This window comes from Pipra filicauda, unplaced genomic scaffold (genome assembly GCF_003945595.2).
Source record: "Pipra filicauda isolate LSUMZ 115617 unplaced genomic scaffold, ASM394559v2 scaffold329_size807674_pilon, whole genome shotgun sequence".
Classification (NCBI taxonomy): Eukaryota; Metazoa; Chordata; class Aves; order Passeriformes; family Pipridae; genus Pipra; species Pipra filicauda.
The window spans coordinates 648,795-669,007 of NW_024104453.1; the positions used below are offsets into that span (position 1 = coordinate 648,795).

Consider the following 20,213-nt stretch of genomic DNA (forward strand, 5'->3'; position numbering starts at 1 on the left):
TTATGAACTGCTGTTGCCAAATTATTGAATTAGGCATACAGTGTAATTATGGCCACACGCTCTGCAGAGAAAACACGACCCCGTCACCTTTTCTTTTAACACATTTGTCAAAATCACGGCTTGTTTTCCAAAACAGCAAAAATGTCTATTTTCCAAGCTTAAAATATAAACCCCAAGCTTTGATAGGTAGAAAACACAGAATGGAGACACTAAAGAGGCACATACGGTAACTGACTAGACTGATCTTTTTAATCACCATATTCTACATTTGCCAGCTATTACAGGAACAGCTTTAGCCTCATCTCAGCATTACTCAGATTATACACCAGATTAAACACGCAGAGGATGACAAAAATTAGAAATTATACTGAGGGCATCTGTGAAACAGTGCTAGATACAGCAGGAAGGCTTTTTTAATATAAAAAGATATCGTCTTCAGAATTGCATGGTTGTCTTGTTTTTCAGAAAATCACAATGGGCAAAGTACAATCACATTTGGAATCCGCTGATGCTGTACAACTAAATTTTCAAAAGGAAAGCCACACATGGGGAAAAAGAAATAAAACAACTCTGCTATGGAAACATGGTATTCAGCAAGTCTGGAAGTTGACTGAACACTTGTAAGGGTTTTTTGCCAGGCCTGGCCAGTCACTCAGCAGCTCAGAGCACACAGCACAAACGAGTTCCCCAGAATGCTCTGTAGAAAGAGTGTAAAATCCCCCAGCTGACACCACTCACCATGCATGCTGTGCTCCAGATGTCAGCAGGGGTGTTGTACCCGGACCCTATCAACACCTCCAAGGACCGGTACTGTCTTGTTTGGATGTCTTCAGTGAAGTGCTTGTGCTAAATAAAAGAAATGTTTTACTAAAAAGTTAAAGACTGTTTAAAAGAGGAGAATCAACAACCTGGAAGGCCACAGTAGATCAAAGCTCATTACCATTACATTTCATCTGCATTTAACATCCTCATTAACTATTTCCTTATATTCCTACAAGTGCTGTTTAAATGCTCTACATGAGACACTCCTCCTCAAGTGAAACAGTCCAGCAATTTAGAGGAAAGCAAGCCACAAAAACAGAATAAGGGAAGACTTTCAGAAAATGCACCCTTCTCCTACCATCATGTAGGAGAAGGTACCTTCTCTGGCCTTCTCTGTCCTATCATGACAGAGAGGCCATGATCCAGCTACCTTAAATCAGATAAGCAACACCAATGTAAGAGATCACCTTGCCAGACACTGCAAGCCTGATGTGCAATTCTGAGTTGAGACTCATCTGTCCCACAAGATCTGAAGTATTTTGCCATTTTAGAAGCCAAGTAAATGAGACATTTTTTCTATTTGAAATGTCAAACATTTGAAAGCAGCACAGCACAACCATCAAAGAAAACTTTTTAGTTTTATTGCACAAGTATCTTTCACACAGCTCCCAAATCCACTGAAATGGTCTGACAAACTACAGAACTAGCACATCAGAGCAATTGTTTGCAACTTTCACAGTCTCCAAGACAGCTACAAACTCCTTTAGAAATATCACATACTCAGATTTCCATGCACTGTATGTGACATGGTTCACAGGGCTATTAGAAGTAAATCTAATGCCAGTGAGGCACCCAAAGCATGAACCAAAAGCTTATGTTTAGAGGACCATTTCTTTCTTAGTGTCCCTGCTTCCCCTTCTGTTTTTCCCTGTCACAGTTTCAAACTCACTACTTTCACAGCCAGGTCTAAAAACCTTTTTTACAGATTATTTTCCATCTGGGCATACTGTGAATGAATTTGCAGGTTTAAACAGTCAATGTGAAAATAGTGTACACTTACCACCCAGCAGGCATTTCCTAGGTCAGCTATCTTCACTTTGAGCTTATCTGCATTCTTGGGCTCAAGAGGATTAAGAAGGAAATTCCCAGCAGTTGATTTTCCTAGAGGCAATGTGTACAACAGCTGATTAAAGCTACACAGACAGCGTCACCATCTGTCACCCAAATCCTATCACCCTCTCCCTAGCCAGGAAGGGTTTTTCTTACAGATCAGAACTTTTCCCTCCCTGATGCTTAGGTATAAAAATCAGCAGTCTCCACTATCAGCATTAAGAACTGACTGGTGTCACAAAGCAGAAGGACAGAAGGACAAGTAAGCATATACAAGAGTGACTTTCCCAGCACTCTTTGCACAGCCTTAAGAAGTCTGTCTATATTTAAAAAAAACGCTGAAATAAGGGCATTGTCAGAAACAGAACAAGCCTCACAATCCCTAAGTCTCTGAAGAAGGAAAGTCCCCATATTATACTATCTTTTTGATATACCCATCACTCACTGCTGCAACACAATTACAAGAGCTAAAGTATATATTGGGAAAACTGAATGACACAGTGGAGAGCAAAAATATTAAGTCACTAAATTACATCCAGCAATTTGGAAAAGGGCCGTAAGAAGCAAAAGACGCCTAGTAATCTAGCAGACGCATCCACCTAACTGCAGTTCAAGTTTCAAAATATAAACTTTTCTTGCTACTTTTCATCCATGTAACTCCCCAGTGGTACTCTGGCAAGAAAATGCTAGAATACCTTTTCTTTAACAAGTACAAATGTTAGTTTTGCCCTCCTTCTCCAAGTAGATATACTTTACCTGACATTGACACAAAGATGCAAAAGTAGACAGTTTTATCCATTCATATTTTAACACACACACCTGGAATGTGTTTAAACTGCTGTACACTATCAGAATACATTGAACAGTACTTATCCCCTAATTTAGCAGCCAGTGACAATTTGTAAACTTGTGTTTCTAATTATTAGTGAAAATCACACTTGAATAAGCAACACCTTATTCAAAGGAGAAAATGTTCTTACACTGAAAACCAAGTGTATAAGTACTTGTTAAAAGTAGGAACACTTATGCATTGAAAAGTCAAAAACTAAGGTGCAACTACAACCAGGAGCTACAAGCAGTGAACATCTTGAAGTATAACTGTCAGGTTAATTACTCCTGGCAGGAAAAATCTCAAACAGGTGGTTCTGATCACTTCAGCCTACAAAATGCACATTTCTATTAAAACTCTGATGAAGTGTTGTAACAGAACTCTCCCACATCAAGGAAAAAGGAGCCCTGTCTTACAAGGTTCCCCTTATACCTTTGTTGTCTGACGGGCTATTATTCTCATTCTCATCTTCTGAAGGAGTCTCTGTTGGGATGCTTTCCTGAAAATTGTTAATCTCCTGCACATTGAATGACTGCTTGTCATTGGATGTGGGCTGACACGCCATGGAATCCTCTGAAACTAAGGGCACAAACGAGTCCGACATTGCTTCTTGAGGCCTGTTCTCTGAGTCAGCGTTATGCTGACTGTAATTACGGCTATGGAAGTTCTCAGTCTTCTGTGTATGAGGGTGATTGCCACAGTCATTGGCATTATGAAGGTCATCCTCAAGTCGCACAGACCCTTGATTCCCAGAGTCTGTGAAGTCCGTCATTTGTATCACTCCGTTGCAGTTTATTTCTGTTATGCATTTTTCCACGTTGCCTTCCATTAGATTAGATGGCTCTTGTACAAGGACTTGTGCTGGAAGAGTGGAAAATGAGAATATTGCAAAATATGTCTGAACAAATAGCTGGAAGCTATTCAAGGAGCCCACAGAAGTAGGGAGTTCTCACACAATCATGCATTAATTCAGTTTGCAACAGGACATTTCCCAGTTTCTTTAGAAGGGCAGAATGCAATGCAAAAAGGTTAAATGACAACAGCCAACTCTACTAAAGGTACTCTCTCCTCATACCCACATGAGTGAATGGACAACACTGCCCACTCCATGTCAGCAATACTTCAGGTCCATACCTGTCTTTTTGCCGACACTTTCCTCTGGTGGACTAACTTTTATGAGCATTTCCAGAGGGGTCTGAGCTTCTTCCTCCTCCTCAGGCTGTGTCTGCCCAGGGCTTGCTTCCTTCTCCATTTCCTCTATCTCTTGCATTCGCTTCTCTAACAACTCAGCCTGCCGTTTCTGCTTCTTTTTCAACTTCTTTTTCTTGTTCTTTGACATTTTGTCAGCCTACACAGAGGCAAGCAGAGAAATTTGACTTAGCATTTTATATTTCAACAAATCTAAAATGTGCCAAGTTTTAATTTATTTTAGAGCTGAGGAAGCAGTCTGTGATGAAAATGTTGGAGATAGCTCTTCTCTCAGATAAAAAGCAGCTATTATAGCTTTCAAACCAGTTGTCTATGGCTTTTATCAGTGCATTTTTGCCCTGACCTGAGAAACCTACATTATTCTCCAAGTGAGGGATCTCAGACTCTATAGAAAAATTGCTTTCACAACAGACCTTGAGATCACCACAAGGACTCGTTCTGGTGATATATGAGCTAATACTATTTACATCTCCAAGACAGCATTAAACCTGATGCCTATGCCAAACACAAATCACACTTTTTCTTCTGATATGAGGTTGCTTTCCCTTAACACTGACTGGATTATGAAACAATGCAGTAGATGCTATCAGAAGATGGATACTTACAGATGAAAGCTATTACACTTACTGGTTTTGGCTGTGGTGCAGTGCTCACTGAAAGGAAAAGAAAGATCAATAAATTAGTATGTCTATATTCAAAAACTATAACCGAATCCTGATCTTAAGGTAGGATTTTTCCTATGTGGTTTGGTAATAACATTTTAATGATATCAGCAAATGTTATTTTAAGGGCTCATTTCTCTACAAAAATGCAACGATAAAAAAAATGAGAAAAGTATTAAATGTGTGAATGCATAATTAAAATTCCAGATAGAAGACTTGCTTGACTGATATCAGAAACAAACTTCCTGTCACGTAGCTTCATTTACTGCATGTATTATGCATCTTACCTAAATGAAAATGCAAGTCAAAGCATTAAAATACTAAACTTAAGGAAGCTTCCTTAAGCTAAGATATGCTACGATGGGCTCAGCTCAATGTTGGTCTTGTAAGATTATGACTGACAGAGCCTTCCAATACACACTGCAGTAGTTCTTGAAAAGTACACACTGGTACAGCTTCATGCAATGGAAGATAATAAACTTCTGAAGAAAATGTGAGAAATATGTTGCCACATTTTCATCCCAGTTCTATATTGAGTGCATCCTGATTGTGCTACGTAAGACTGACTATCCTACCACTTTATGAGTGCCAGATTAGCTGTATTAAAAGCAGGTGCCACAGTGCATTTATCATCCCTCCATTTTTCTTACACAAACTGCCTTCCCAGTCATCTTTGAGTTACAACTTATGACTAACTTCACCGTTTACAGTTGGGTTTTCAGAGGCTGCCTGCATAATTGTTCCACTGTTCTCAGGAAGTTTTCCTTAGTGAGACTAGTGATGATTTGGGGGTATGTGGGAGAAATAGCACCAATTTTCAGGGGAGGGGTGAAAAAAAAAAAAAAAATTCACCTGCAGAGCCAGATGGTGGGGGAGCCCCAGATCTCTGCCACTCTGTTGCTTCTGCAGCCAGCCTGCGAATATACTGGTCATTCACACAGAGAAGAATGTTCTCAGGTTTAATATCTGTATGAATGATTCGACATTTTGTATGCAAGTAATCCAAACCCTGAAGAACCTGCAGATAAGAAAGAAGGAAATCAACCATTAGACAAAGCAAATAATGAGCAAATTGAGAGTGAAGTAAAAATGCAAAATAGCCTAGGATGCCCAATGAACCCGAAGGGCTTCTGTGTTTGAGAATGCTCCAGATTAGAGCTAATGTGATCAGTGGATATTACGCAGTGTCACAAAATAGAGATTTGCATAGAGATTTTTTAGCTATGATTTGAAAATGCTCTATTTACCCTCATAACTTATCAAAGTTGAAAATGTAATCTTAATACTCTACAATAAAATCACACTTTCCTCCTCCCCTCCACCTCACATGTAGAAAGATGTTTCTTCTTAGGCAACCATTTAGTGGGGAAAACTGGTTTCTCTTGCTCTTCCTATCATTAAGCACTGTGCTTACTGTGACACTTTAAAAAAATACTTCACTTATGAGGAATGACTGGGGTAAGAAGAGGTAAAAGCACAGCTGGCCTCCCATCACGGTTTAACTGGCAGAAAATAACTATCTGCAGCAGGAGTTTGCAGTAGAGAAAGGAAATATCAACCCAAGAATATTTTGCTGCACGAGAGAGATACCACTGATTTTTAACTTTTGTTTTCTTGTAAATGAGAAAGATTAGTGAAAGAGTTTTAACTGGGTCAAGGGGAACAGTGCAGTCAGAACTGGAACTTACCTGTTTGATGATTTTTTTGACACAGGGGAGTGGAAGCCCCTGATAATTTGACTTTATGATCCACTTCAGAAGATGATGTCCTAGAACTTCAAACACCATACAGATATCTGGAACTCAATCAAGGGAAAAAATGGACATCCTGACCCAAGGAGCCCTGAATTCCCAGGACTGAGGATCAAAAGAAATCCACACCAGTTATATTTTCTTATATATTAAAGAACCCTCATCCTTCTGACATAGCTTAGAAAAATTGCCTTCCTCAACAGCATCATCCTATCCTACACAATAGTACCATTATCTAAAACACGCAATACAGAGGGATGGAGTTGGTTTGCTGCTGCTGCAGTAGGACCATTGTGCTATCTCCTGCTTTGAGTGCAAGCCAGTTACACAAGCAAGCATGCATTAGTATTTCCTGCTAGTAGTGAGAGGGCTTCAAGCCAACAATGTACGGTTTGGAACAGCCTAGGCTTTCACCCCAGGCAAAACTCGATGCCAGATCTCTCTGTAGCAGCATTATCGGAAAAGATAATAAGTCATCTTCAGAATAATTAGGTTACTTTCTTCACCCTCCCTTGCCTCTTTACCAGCAAAACAAACTTTTGACAAAGCCTGGACTTCAACAATATTTACATTATCTGCTTTTTGGCTATAAGATCTCAACAGCTACAGTCACTCCAGTGACATATTCAGTACAGTGCCCTTGCTTTGGAATCCAAATTCCTAAGACTTTATTAGACTGCTTTTTGTATACACTGGCAGAAAGTACACATTTCACAAGAGTGGAAGAAACACAAGATCAGGTCAACATTTACTCAGAAGAAGGTTAATAGAGGAAATACATTATGAGCCTACTGTTTTCTGAAGTGTTAGAATATTTATAATCTACAGCTCAATTATCTCAAGCACTTAGTAATTCTCATTGAAATAAAATCTAAGCTATTGCAAAGTGAAAACATGCCTAGAAGTCCGACTTTCAAACGTTAAGGATCCATTAGGACTTGCTACAAGTAACTGCCTATTAAAAGGCTGTTCACAGAATTACAGGGTATTTTCAAAGCAATACACTCTAAACATGCTAACAATGTTGATAAAGTACAAAGTAAGATGTTTCCATAACTAGAAAACAAGCTTATTATCAAGTTATAGATGGCATGTGTTTGCTATTTTCAGCTACTGATCTTACTGTTTTGTATTGCTTTACTTAAATAACAGGTTATTTAAGTAGGCTTAAACAGGCTGCTTGCAAAATGGAGGGGTTGGGATAGATAAGTTCTCCTACCCCAAAGGTACCTCTTATACAGCCATTCAGTCCAGATTCACTGATTGGCATCGGCACGTTAAAAGCAGGACCAAACAGTGCGGCTTCCACGGCTGACACACATTACATCAGGCTGAAAGATCACTCTGAACCTGAGCTTAGCAGGCAGTTTTGAAGCAGACCGTTCTACAGCAGGTTTCCTTGGGCAGGGAAAGGGATGCCTGGGCATTGCTCCCCAGCCCAAACAGGACAGCTGCCCAAGCAACTCCCATTTTATGCAGTTCTTCGCTGTTATTCCACAAAAGGATACGAGAGCCATTGACTCCTGAAATCTTGAAGTCATCTAATAACTGAACAACTTTCTCTTTACTTGGATCATTTGGATCACTGTTGCGGACCTGCAGAGAAAGAGATTGTTGTGAAGTCAGATCTACTGCACTACTGCTAGGTTTCTACACAAAGTTTTTGCAGCTAGATGATCCAGAAATATCAAGCACATGACAAATTTAAACTCCTCAAAATGGAAAAAAAAAATAAAAATTTAAACACAATTCAGGCACTCACCGATTTTAGCAACTTGATTTCATCTAGTGCTGTTTCTGTGTAGTGCTCTGCACTCTTCACCACCTTCATTGCCACAAATCTCCTCCCTCTATTCACACATGGCAAGTAAATTGGAAACAGTTAATGCTCATACAAAGAACTTGTTCTCCGGGATTATCCCAATTCTTTTGCATGAAAGAGAGCTTATTTTATGCATAATGGAAAAATAAGGTTTAAACACTCAAAGACTGTCTTTGAGTTCTTTTTTTATAAAACATTCATGTTAATAATTTCTCCTAAAATGTAATAATAGGTCAGAAACTGCTGAACACAAGACTACTCTTCCCACATATGTGGTTTGTCCTGTTAACTCCCTCCCACACATTTGCATCCACAATATCAAAAGAAACTTCTGTTTAGGATGCAGACAGCTATGTTTTGTGTTTTTATCTAAAAGTAAAAAGATGTTTTCTGATCACATTTGTAAATTCCCACCAGAAACACTAGCTAGAACAGAAAGACTTACTGGATGTCCCAAGCCAGCCACACAGTGGAGAAGTGGCCCCATCCAAGCTTCCGAATCACGTGGTATCGTCCATTAAAGAGATCTCCTATTTTCACAAGGTGATAACCACCTAGAAAAATAGCAGGAAGAACCAAAGAACAGGTGTGTGGAACAAGCATCAAAACTTAAGGCAGACTTATTTGATGTGTTTAAATTTTTAATCATATAAACAAATGCAAGTGTTTCTCTAATTGGATCTTGCTAGTACAAATACACAGTATGTTGGAGAAGAAACTGTGAACAGCCCTCTAGTTGACTCGAAAGTTTTAATATAATTGAACTAGAATGACATGTCCATCTTTTCAATTAGGTAATCTCTACATCACAAAATAATATTTCCTCAGTGCAAGCATCTGAAGTCTGCTAGGCTGATCATCTTTGGAAAATACAGGTTGTAATGGTCAGTAACAGAATCTTTCAGCTAAGTATCAATATTGCTTTTGCATGCTCTGACCCCATTATATGAAAGGGTACTGCAGCCGAGATCCCGGAGTTTTCCTTGCAATTGCCTTCCTGACTGAAAGGCACTTTGCCACTTGACATCACCACTGAAAACAGGGAAGTCTCTTCCCTGTTCCCCTCATATCTCTCAAGCTACTGACTAAGCAGGAGGATTCCATAATAGAAGCAAAAACATGAGAAGCCAGACATACAATGGAACTAGCAGAAAACAAGAAAGGAAATTGTGATTTGGCATTTCCATTTTCTCTGTATTTAGTTTCTGCTCAGAGAAACAGTGGAAGACTATTTGCAGACGCGAAGTTTTCTGAAGAATGGACCAACATGATGATTTGATCTTCAAAAGAAAACTGAAGAATTTGAAAAGGATTTGAAAGTGTCCTTTTTACAATGAAAATAAAAAAAGGAATTAAATGCCTACTTGCTTTTATCAATAATGAAAGCCCTCTGGCACAGAGGAAAAGTTAACAGCTTTAAACTCATGCATTAAAAACAGCTCTCAACTCAAATCTTGACTGATAACAGAAGGAAACTTGGAGAAGAGCTTCTCCATTTCATGTTGGCTTGAAAAATCATGCAGTCTCAAAACACCCTTAAAGTATGATGGAGTCTATTTTCATTCTCTATAGTAAGTGAGAAATGAAGGGAATTAAATTGCAAATCCTGCATCTTAAACAGGCAAATTCTCACCTTTACAGTAGTCATTTGGATCCTCTTGCTCATCATCATCTGATCCCAGGATTTCTTCCTCTTGCTCTGGGACATCACTCTCTGAATGAGCAGCGGGGCCCCGGTGCTGAGTGTCAGGTCTGAAAGAGAATACACTGTGTGTCTCACACATGTTCTCTTGAAGCCTGTACCTCTCGTGTCACACGAGGGATTGTTGATAATGGAGGAGGTGCAACATTCAGCCTTCAGAAAAACTATTCATATCTAAATGCTTTTACTCCTAAGCTAGTATAAAAGTAGAGAGAAATAATTTTTCCTATACTAGTGAGAAATACAACTTAATGTCCTAGATTCACTTTCATAGAAGAACAAAGAAAAGACCAGACCAGATAGCGAGTTAAAAGCTTAATGATCCACCAAAACGTTAGCCTCTTTGAACCCCTTCCCAGCCTTTCATTCAATGAGGACTTTTCTAAAGCAAATTTATATTTTGTTACCTCATGTAAAACCTGAAAATTTAAAATAACATTAATCAACATTTAAAGACTAACATCAATCAATTCTCACTCCTTTGGAAAAAAAGTAAACCAGTGTTTTAGAACTTGTGCCCTTCATCTCTTTCACGTTCAAGGTCAAATGAACGTTTAGCAATTCTTCTAACACTTTAGAACTCTAAAGCCCCTAACTGACCTTTATTTCTCCTGTTCTCATATGGTAAGCTGCATTTCTAATTCTTCTCTTCACCAGAGGTCTAAAGTTTATTACAGTTGTCTGAACTACAGAGAGGGGAGTACACAGAAGATGTTCAGCAAACTGAGAGTTTGTTATTGCAGAGGGATTGAAATCAGGCACTGAGGCGATGGAATTTTTCACTCCCACGTTCATAAATAAAACCAGTAATGTTAGGTGTTTAACTTTTCACCCAATGTGCTACTCTGAGTTCCTGCTTGTGAAGACCATGTCTGCAAAGGCCACCTCAATGCTCTCACACATTCACGCTGAGTTCGAGTTCCCCAAGTTAAAACATACACTGTCTCCCGTGTCTCAACTCCTTTATGGCATCACACTGATCACAGCGAAACAGCTCATGAAATAACACTAAATCAGGTAATTTATTTATTTTACAAAGCATTACAGGGAACGGTTAAATGGCTACCAAGTTTAATATTCAAGATCCTTCCATAAAATGCAAACATTTATAATTGCAGGCAGCAATGGCAAGAAAGGGCCATGGACAGAATGGTCGAAGGGGAAACTAGATGCTCATAGACAACAAATCCTATAGACAGGGTAAAGAGAACAAGAACACAGAATTGGATGGAAAGAATTTAAGCCCAGGAGCCACACACATAGCGTAAGAGTAATTCTCTCCAACGCTGTTTCAAGATTTTTACTTTAACTGCACAAGATGTAGGGGATTGGAAAGGACTCAAAAGAAAATTCACCTTAAGAACTACTGACAGAAACATCACGCCATTTTGCAGTCCCAATGGTTTTCAATAATAGTAATTTCATGCATCGAGGGAGAAGTTACTGGAAGCATTAAAACCCATTCATTCTCTTGGAAGCTTTCTGTGTCCCTCCTAAAGGGCTGATGGATCATGCTGACAGTCTCGCACATGACACACCCGGTAGTCTGCATCTGAGTCTGTCATGGGGATCCAAAAGCATTTCACTTTTACATTATAATCTATTATACCGACTAATGTGAGAGCTGTATTCAGGTCATATACATTTCTACAGTGCTATTTCCTTTATGAAATCATCTCCAAAACACATCTCTTTCCTTCACCTTACTGTGAAAATTCGTTTGATGTTATTACATCCCACCATATTCTTCCCTCAAAATGACCATGTCAGCTGAAGATTAAGAGAGAATCAATCAGTGCAGAATATGTATTACTACCTAAGAAAAACTGATACACAAAAGCACAAGCCTCATCTGTCTGCTTTGCTCACAAAGACACTACTCTGAAAAGCACAAAAGGCTGTTAAAGACAGCAGAAAAATCCATACTATACCCAGTATTTAAAGATGACAGATGAAACAGCTGTTGGCAGTACTGCAAAATGCAGATAAAGTATATAAAAACTCTATACTAAATGATTATTTACACATTAAAAATCAAGTGTTCTAGGGTACTTATTTTTATAGTCACCTCTCGTCTACCCAAAAACACCCTTATCACCTTTTCCTTTTGCTCTCTTAATGTGCTAATTAAACATCAGAATAAACTGGATATGCAGGGTCCCTCTGCAGCTATATAGCAGTATTCTACTTAAGAAAAACAATGTGGAACAGCCATGCTAAGGCAAAATGCTATATCTTCTATGGAATTTGTATGAATCCACATCTAGAGACCCTCCCGAAAGTCCTTATTCTCTCAGCAATGCCTGAAGAACAGCATAAATTCATGAGACAAAATTAAAGAGGGTAACCTACCTGCATGAAGCACGGCCTCCCATTGATAAATAAATTCCCGAAGTCAGCCCAATAGTTTTCAAAAAAGCCATCAAAAATCAGACACCACACTATCTGGGGAGCAGGGGGACATCAGCAGCAGGCAGAGGGGCTGGTTCTTCTCGAACACAGCAAAGCTTTGTGTAAGAGTGAGGGAGAAGAGGGATTTGCCTCCAGCACCCAGCCGCAGCTGCCCAGCACTGCATTGCAGGTGAAGGGCCGTGCAGCAAGGCTGGGGCTTGCTCTCAGCTGATCTTCCTGCAAATTCAGTCATGTTAGGGAGTAAGCATAAATAGATTCATCCCCTTCTCTTGATGTCTGTCTCATTCTTCCCTCTCATGAAATTAGATTTTCAGTCAGATACTTTGTTTCATCTTCCTGAACCAGCCGGTTTTATTTGCCTATTCAATAGCCCACTGCATTCAAAGCTCGAATGAAGACAAGGATCATGGTAATTGTCAACAGACCAACCCTGTGATAGAGAAATGCCAGCACAAACATGCAGAAGAGAAAGGGCGTTCAAAGTAAAAATGAATTTTCTAAAGTAATCCCAAACTTCCCCATCCAGAGTTACAAGAAAAACTTATCTTTTATGCTTAAAAGTAACAAAACAAGCAGAAGGAGTCAAATTTTCTTTAAAAAGTTGAACTGAGTATTTTTCACAGCAGCAGGCACTTAACATCATCCACCAACAATGCAGAAGAATTACCAGCCATTTCCTGTGCCTGTTTATCCTGCTGGTTTATGTAAGTGATAGGGGAAACAAGTCAGCAACATGACAGCAGGACTTTATTAGTGAAAGACACTCTGAAGCTGGTCCTGCAGTTTCAAGCCAAGAGGTTTAAAGAAGAAATGTGTTCATTCAGTTGTATATCTAAAGTATTTTCACCTTAAAAGCTTACTGAAATCTGAACATCCCTTTAACAGTTTAGCGTTGCCAAACCTCTTCATATTAGAAAAGGTACTAACAACATGCAAAATTTTCCACTGTAGACAAGATTTTGATCCACGCTCATTGAAGATATCAGCCAATAACTCTGTTCACCTAATGCATAGCAGGGATGGTAAAAGTGATTTGCTTTAAGTAGATACAAAAGCAGATTCCTTCCACCCTCAAACAAGGAAGGCAACATACATTTAGCCCAAATCACTTTTGTCACACCCATCATCCTTATATATGTACTAACAAAAAAGATACTCTTTTTACACCTTTTTATTTCAGTTTGCCTCTCCCTTGATATTGGCAAAGATGACACCCATTTGTAGGAAACTGAAGAGAAATGCTTTCCTAAATGATTTTTAAGTCACCTGCAACACAGTCTTCATAAACATTGTCATCCCTTATTTGTGAGCTCAAATTACACACATGAATACCCCCAAGAAGAATTCAATTCAGTGAATGTAACATGAATGATGACTCCAGCTCACCCTGTAGGTGCCACAGATAAAGGTTAACACACCGTAGGACTTGCTGAACAAAGTGTTGTCTTCCACCTTAACCATCCAGCCAATCATTTCCAGGGCTCTACACCCACTACAGCAAGATCTCACCTTCAGTGTTGTTAAAAATTCCTTGTTTTCATTTGAGAAAAAGAAAAAACTCCATATGGCATGGTGAAAAGCCAAGACTTAAAAGCTCCCTCCCATTTTCACATCTGTGCATCGAGACAATGCCTCTTTAAGGAAGTATGCTTGCAAGCTGCATCTTATTCCTATTCCTTAGTGTGTCCGTAATTTCAACATCATGTTAAGGCACATCTAGTGAGAATGACTGCTTCTGATGTCAGCCTCCAAAATGCTTACATGCAGATCTCCTGGCAAACCTCATGTTCAATAAATATGGTAACCGATTACACATGAACTCTCAGTACGAATTCAGGTCCAAAATGATAGAAGTATTTTTCTGCTTATATGCAGTTATCTTTCTGCTCAAGAAATTTCAACTATTTTGAGGGGATTTGAGAGAATAATAAATCATAGATTATAGGGGCCTTTTGAGTCTATAATCCACATTATTTTGTGATTATTGCAACTCATTCACTCCTGCATCCCTATTTTCTGAATAAAGAACTGGTATGCTCTCACAGTAGGGCAAATCCACAATACTTGCTGCTGTAGAGCACTCACCCCAGAGCTACAGGACTACCACTTTCAAGAACTTAAAAGAAGACTGGAGATGGTTGAACATTTAGCTTTTAAAGAACAGTACTCAGAGGCACCAAGACATACTTTTGATTAGTGGATCTTCAGGATCTCAGTTTGAAGATAAGTAATGGCTTCCACATAGGAACAGTATTAATACACAAATAACAGGCAATCAAGTTTCTTGCTCCCCATACCCACTCCCCCACACGAGCACTGAACAAGCTGTTTGTAGAACTGTCTGCTATTCCAGCTATTACAAACCAAGGTACTTCCATGGAAACCCGCAGATCTTCAGCTGTGTCCTGTCACAGTCTGATAATCACTTCTGCATTTGAATGAAAAAATTCAGAGGACAACGCATTCTTACTCTACCTTAAACTTATGTTCAAAATACTTATGAAAGACATATCCCTGGTCTTAATTATGAAAGACAAGTGAGGAAAACATAATCCAAGATCCTGATCCCAGGCAAAGCTTTGAACAAGTTGAGAAAGAAACCAAGGTGATTGTCAGAACTCCAAGGCTCCTCAAAGACAGAAGTAAAGTGATACAAGCAAGACATACAATAACAACCTGAAAGTATCAGGTCTTACTAAGAATTTCTGCTCCCCAGACTGCATAGAGAAACTACCAACTTTGTCTCTCTTCACAGCAATACAAGAGAGGAAGAAGAAAGAAATGAGGTTTCACTCCATGTAAAGAGTCTTGTCAGAAAATTTCAGGTAACTATAAACCAGTTTCTTGAAAATAATGAATATTGCAGGCACTTGGGAAGATGGGGTGGAAGCAAGACTACACAGAGAATTATGTTTGCAATTCCACAGAAGTCACACAAAGAAAACTAGTCCGAGAAGTGTTCCCAGGAAAGCACTGTGCATCTCTCCCACCTTCCTCAGGACCAGGGCAAATACTACATCTAACACATCTGTCTCCCAGTGTTGAACTCCAGAGACATAGTAACTACTTCAAAGAACTGCAAAAGACTTCTGCATTTTTGACACTTCAGCAAAAATAACTACCTGAATGTACCTCACCAGATACTGCTATCTGAAGAGTTTGTAGTTAAACTTACTAATGCTTTTGTATGAACAAAAGCTTGTAAGCCTACAGGCTCCTTTTTGAAAGGCTTTTTTGAGTGTCTTTGGGAATCAACTGACTGTCAGCACCCAAGATGTTCACACCTCAAGAAATTATAACATTATTACACCACATTCTTCCCCAGATAACTTTGAAAGAGCCACCTTTGGGCAGCAACACGAACCGCAATAACCTACGTACCAAGCTCCCCGTGTTTTGTTAGCAACTAAAGCTTTGACATGCATATTTCCTGACATATTCTTAACATTAAGGAAAAAGCCTCTCATTTTCTAAAAATAGTTTAGACTAAAGGAATTTTCATTCTAATTCCTTGTCCTTCTGATGGAAAATGGTGAAATTAAGAAACTGAAATCAATGCTTCACTCAAGGCTACAAAGCAACCCAGTGACATCAATATTAGAACTCAGGATCTCCTTGTATCTAAGCTTGTATTTTGTCCCTCCAAGGCATTCAGCTGTCACCCTCCCCGTCTTTCTCCTCGGTTTTCACAGATATGGGATCTGAACAAAAGCACACAGCCATGATATTCTTCCAACTCTACAGTGGCAGCGATAGAACTAACAAGCAGGCTTGGCAAGTAGAAACTTCCTGAGCAAACATTTGAGACAGCTGATTTAATGAGTCTTCCATATCACCAAAGGTTTGGAGTAGTTTTACTGGCATGGGAAAACATAGGTACCTCACCTTCATAATTCCAAGAAACTCTACCTGTTGTCTTTCTACAGCAGTGTGTTGTGATAAATGCATTCTCTCCTTCATGGATATCAAATTCAACTTTTAAGCCAGGAGAGATGGAAAGAAATAGGAACATCCTGAATGTGCAGAAAATTAAGAACGTGGTTGACCTTCCCATAAAAAAAGCTTATACACAGAACCATAATTAGTATTTAGAAGGTGTTTCTGTAAATAACCAGTTTAGGCTTGTCTTGTCTGAACGATGTAACTACTGCATGATGAAAAAAAGAAGTAACTTTCCAGTTTTGTATGAAACACAACTCATTTTGATTACTTTAACCTTTCCAAGTGGATTTTTTTGTTCAGTTGATAGGTAAACTTAAAGTAGGCGCAGTTATTTTCTAAAATAAAAGATATTTTGAATTGTTTTAAATCCCTTCAGAACATTCTCTGCATTTTTATACTTACTCATAATAATTCATAGTACTTACTAAACTCAACCTTTTAAAATCAGTTGTTTCATGTTTTTTACTGCACAAGTACAGAATACAATATATTACAGAAAAAGTTACATGCGCAATCTAAACTACCATAGAACATCAGATGTTAAAGGCACATTCCACACAGTTCCAAGTTTAGATTTTGTGGAAAGTCTTGCAACAACCCAGCTAAGCTTATTTTAGAAGATTTAACTCAAGCAGCTTTTTATTAAATAGCATAAATATTGTGGAACTGTATCTAAAGTTAGAGGCTGACACTGGGTTCTTTTAGTTGTACAACATAAAGCATAAAGTATATGCAAGCTTCTTTAATTTCTGAGGCATGACCTAATAAACCTATGGTACCAGAAAACAGAGTCGAAGCATGTAGTTTAAGAATATAAACGCAACATTTTACAAAGAGTACAGCTCTGCGCTCAAATCAAGGTTAGTGGCAAAATCAAGAGCTAGCCAGCAGTACAGATAACCTGTCCTGGATATGTGGTTAAAAAGGATTAAAAAAAAGAAAAAAATCCAAACCACCACCAACATGCCAGCACTGAAAGTTACCATTCAGCAACCTCAGAATTTACACAGAAATCAGTCTTTCCAGCTGCACTGTGGACTCTATTGGCAGAGTCAGTATTGTTTGTCTGCAGCTAGAGAAGAAAAAAAAAGTAACATGTATAGAATTAAACAATGGATTATTCGCACAGAAATTAGAAAAAGAGGAGAGTTTCAAAAATTGTCCTAATGCTACCTTCAAGAAATACCAGGAACATGTACAGAACAGCATGGAACCATAACACGCATCTCCCAAATACTTTAGTTAGTGCTCCTCGCTCCTCAAAAGCCCTATCTCAAAACAACTGAATCTCGGCTGGAGACAACGAGAAAAAAAAAATGAAAATCCACATGATTTTTCTTAGGAAGTGACTAAGAAAGCATCACTCTAGGCCTAAAGGAAAAAACCTCCAAGTCCCACCCTCAAAGCCGTACTTATTGAAAACCTTTGGTTCCTAGGTACCAGCGAGTAAAAAACCTCCTGAGACACCAGAGATTTTACAGGAATAAGCAGCACGTTATGGAGCACACAGAACCAGCTCTAGTATTTACATCACCTTTCACTAGAAAGGAACCCACGAGCAGCACTGAACACAGTACTTAATGCAGTCTGGTGGAAGCCATTGTTTAGTATTTACTCGAGTTCTTTTAATTTTTATATCTGCATCCAAAAGCTCACCACACATAAAGACTTGTGACATTCCTGTGGTAGGAGAGAAGCCACACGAGAGCATCAAAGTTACAGAAAGAAGTAAACAACGCATTATGGCATTCTTTCGGCGAGATGAAAAAAAAAAATTAAAAGAAAATCTCAGGGGGCAAGAGGAGGAAAAAGAGTCAAGAGAAGCTGGTTCCCAAGCCAGCAGTTACTGAAGCGCTCGAGGGGCTGCAGAGAGGGGACGCTGACAAACTCTCCCCGGAGTACAGCCTGCGACTGAGGAAAGGAACCTGCAAGGACAGAGCCCGACACGGAGCTCCATCCATAAGCACGACTACAGCTCCATCTCTGGGTTCCGGGGAGAAGCAGGGAACACAGAACCTGCCGTTCCCCCGTCCAGCCAAAAGAACCGCGACAGGGGACGGCGAGGGGCCGCGGGCGGAGAGCTGGGCGGCAAAACCGCCGCTCCGGGCCACGAGCACGAGAAACGTGCCCTCAACTGAGCTCCCGTTAAACACCGGCCCAGCCCGAGGGTCTCGCACGCTTCGGCCGCCGGGCTGGGCAGCCCCTTCCCCGAGGGGACAGCCGAGAGAAACAAAGAGGCGGCGGTGCCGGCGGGAGATACCACCTGAAGAGAGTCGGGGCCGCACTTACTTCCTCTGGGCCTTGTCCTTCTTGGCTTTGGTCCGCTTCTTTCGGGCCTGCAGAGCCAGCACTAAGGGAGAGAGGGAGAGAAGAAGAGAGAGGCGTGAGGGGCGGCGGGCCGGGCGGCGGGCCCGGCGGGGGCCCAGTGGGGGCCGATGGAGGCCGCGCCGCGCTCACCTTTCCGCTCCATGGCCGCCAACGCCGGCGCCCCCCGGCGCCTGCGCTGCGCCCGCCCCTGCGTCGCGCCGGGCCCGCCGGGCTGGGCACGCGCGGCTCGGCGGCCTCGAGCCGGGGGAGCGGCACCTCCCTCCTCGGGGCCGCCCCGGCCCGCCCTCCGCGGCTGCGGCGGCCTGAGCGCAACGGTCAGGAGTGACGCTGTGAGCTCCGTTTGTCGCCCGCCCCCGGGGCCGCTCGGGGCGCCCGCCGGCCTCCCGCACCCGCCGGCCTCCCGCACCCGCACCGGTCTCTCCTCAGCGCGCAAAGCTTTGCGGTGAACCGATGTGTAAAGTCGTGTGCCCCGACAGGAGTGTAATGCCTCTTAAGAGATTTTTAATATTTAATCATTTATTCAATAACGACCATGAAAAAAACCTTTTCAGTTGCTGGGCCGTTCAGACATTTTGCTGCACGCACTGAACAAATACCTGTGTATAAGGTGGTTATATATTCACCTTAGAACTTTTGTATGTTCTACTATCTGCAGTTTTCTTAACACCATTTTACTCCTAAAAACTACTTGCAGCTCTGTTATAAGCATGTTACATATTCTGTCAGGTGTCTGTCAAGGGTTCCTGTCAGGAAGCCACAGAGGGAGTCAAGGCCATCAGCTGGGACTGGAGCATGAGCCATGTCTGGTCTGGTTTTAATTTCTAGGACATTTTAAGCATGCCCAAGAGGTGGGCCCTTTGGCATCAGATCATGAATATTTTTAGGGAAAGGCAGGTATGCATGTGTGCAGTTTTGGAAGACAGAAAAATCCTCTTTGTTGCTCTGTTATTACAAGCATCAGATGTTTAGGACATCTGTCTGTTCTGCAAAGAGTTCTATGTGAGAAACTAACACAAGATTTTGGGATAACACAACAGAGGGGCAAATTTCAGCCTTTGCACAACTACGGTGTTCAGGGTAAGGCTGAGCTGAAAGTCCTCAAGTGTCATGGAATCCCCCCTGCTAGCATTGGACAGCAACATCCTACCTCAAAGACATAACATTAACAGATCACAGAAGCTATTATAATCTCAGTTCAGAGGTAGCCTATCTGTCATCCCATATCTGTACAAAGTGACTCGTGCTGTTGGCTCTAGCAAGGTCTGTGCTCACACCTGCCAGACTGCTCTGTTCCCTAGTCCCACTGGATGGATTTGGAAAGTCCCCAGTGAAGCACACATGCAGACTGGCATTGTATTCCCTTGAACCAGTAGCTGCCACCGGAGTCTGAACAAGGAGCCTTCCACAGAGGTCTGCTACAGAAACAAGGTACTACTGAGCATCTTCTTGCCATGTTTCTTCCATGCTTTTCTAATTTGGGAATGGAAAACACAGGGCAGTACCATCAAAGGGTTGCTGAGCCAGGCCTAAGCCAAGATACACTCATCTTTCCACAGCCAGCCTGGCACTATTCTTTGGAGCAGAATAAATGTCCCCAGACTATGCCCATACATAAGTGGTTTATCTGGTCCTTCCTCCTTGCTTCCTGTGCAGTGTGCCCCGCTGCCACGCATGGCCCCAAGAA

The 20,213-nt window shown here is 40.8% G+C and overlaps 2 protein-coding genes across 3 annotated transcripts in view; one reads left to right on the plus strand and one right to left on the minus strand.

Annotated features, from left to right (window-relative positions):
* LHFPL5 (LHFPL tetraspan subfamily member 5) overlaps positions 1-862 on the plus strand; it is a 10,275-nt gene extending 9,413 nt beyond the window's left edge. The window contains exon 4 of the mRNA XM_039383867.1: positions 466-862. The gene's annotated coding sequence lies outside the window, so the exon portion shown is untranslated. The remainder of the gene's footprint in view (positions 1-465) is intronic.
* The window catches only part of SRPK1 (SRSF protein kinase 1), a 23,371-nt gene extending 4,598 nt beyond the window's left edge, over positions 1-18,773 (minus strand). Inside the window, exons 1-13 of one of the 2 annotated variants that reach the window (XM_027728413.2) lie at positions 18,659-18,773; positions 18,491-18,551; positions 9,779-9,897; positions 8,591-8,699; positions 8,086-8,173; positions 7,832-7,919; positions 6,261-6,367; positions 5,425-5,590; positions 4,538-4,563; positions 3,836-4,049; positions 3,134-3,562; positions 1,823-1,923; positions 739-846 (exon numbers count right to left, since the gene is read on the minus strand). In XM_027728413.2, the coding sequence (XP_027584214.1) occupies positions 739-846; positions 1,823-1,923; positions 3,134-3,562; positions 3,836-4,049; positions 4,538-4,563; positions 5,425-5,590; positions 6,261-6,367; positions 7,832-7,919; positions 8,086-8,173; positions 8,591-8,699; positions 9,779-9,897; positions 18,491-18,551; positions 18,659-18,671 (1,629 nt within the window). In that variant the 5' untranslated portion in view covers positions 18,672-18,773. Of the gene's footprint in view, positions 1-738; positions 847-1,822; positions 1,924-3,133; positions 3,563-3,835; positions 4,050-4,537; positions 4,564-5,424; positions 5,591-6,260; positions 6,368-7,831; positions 7,920-8,085; positions 8,174-8,590; positions 8,700-9,778; positions 9,898-12,199; positions 12,357-18,490; positions 18,552-18,658 lie in introns of those variants that run through there. The other variant, XM_027728411.2, reaches the window with a different exon arrangement.
* Positions 18,774-20,213: the final 1,440 nt, after the last annotated feature.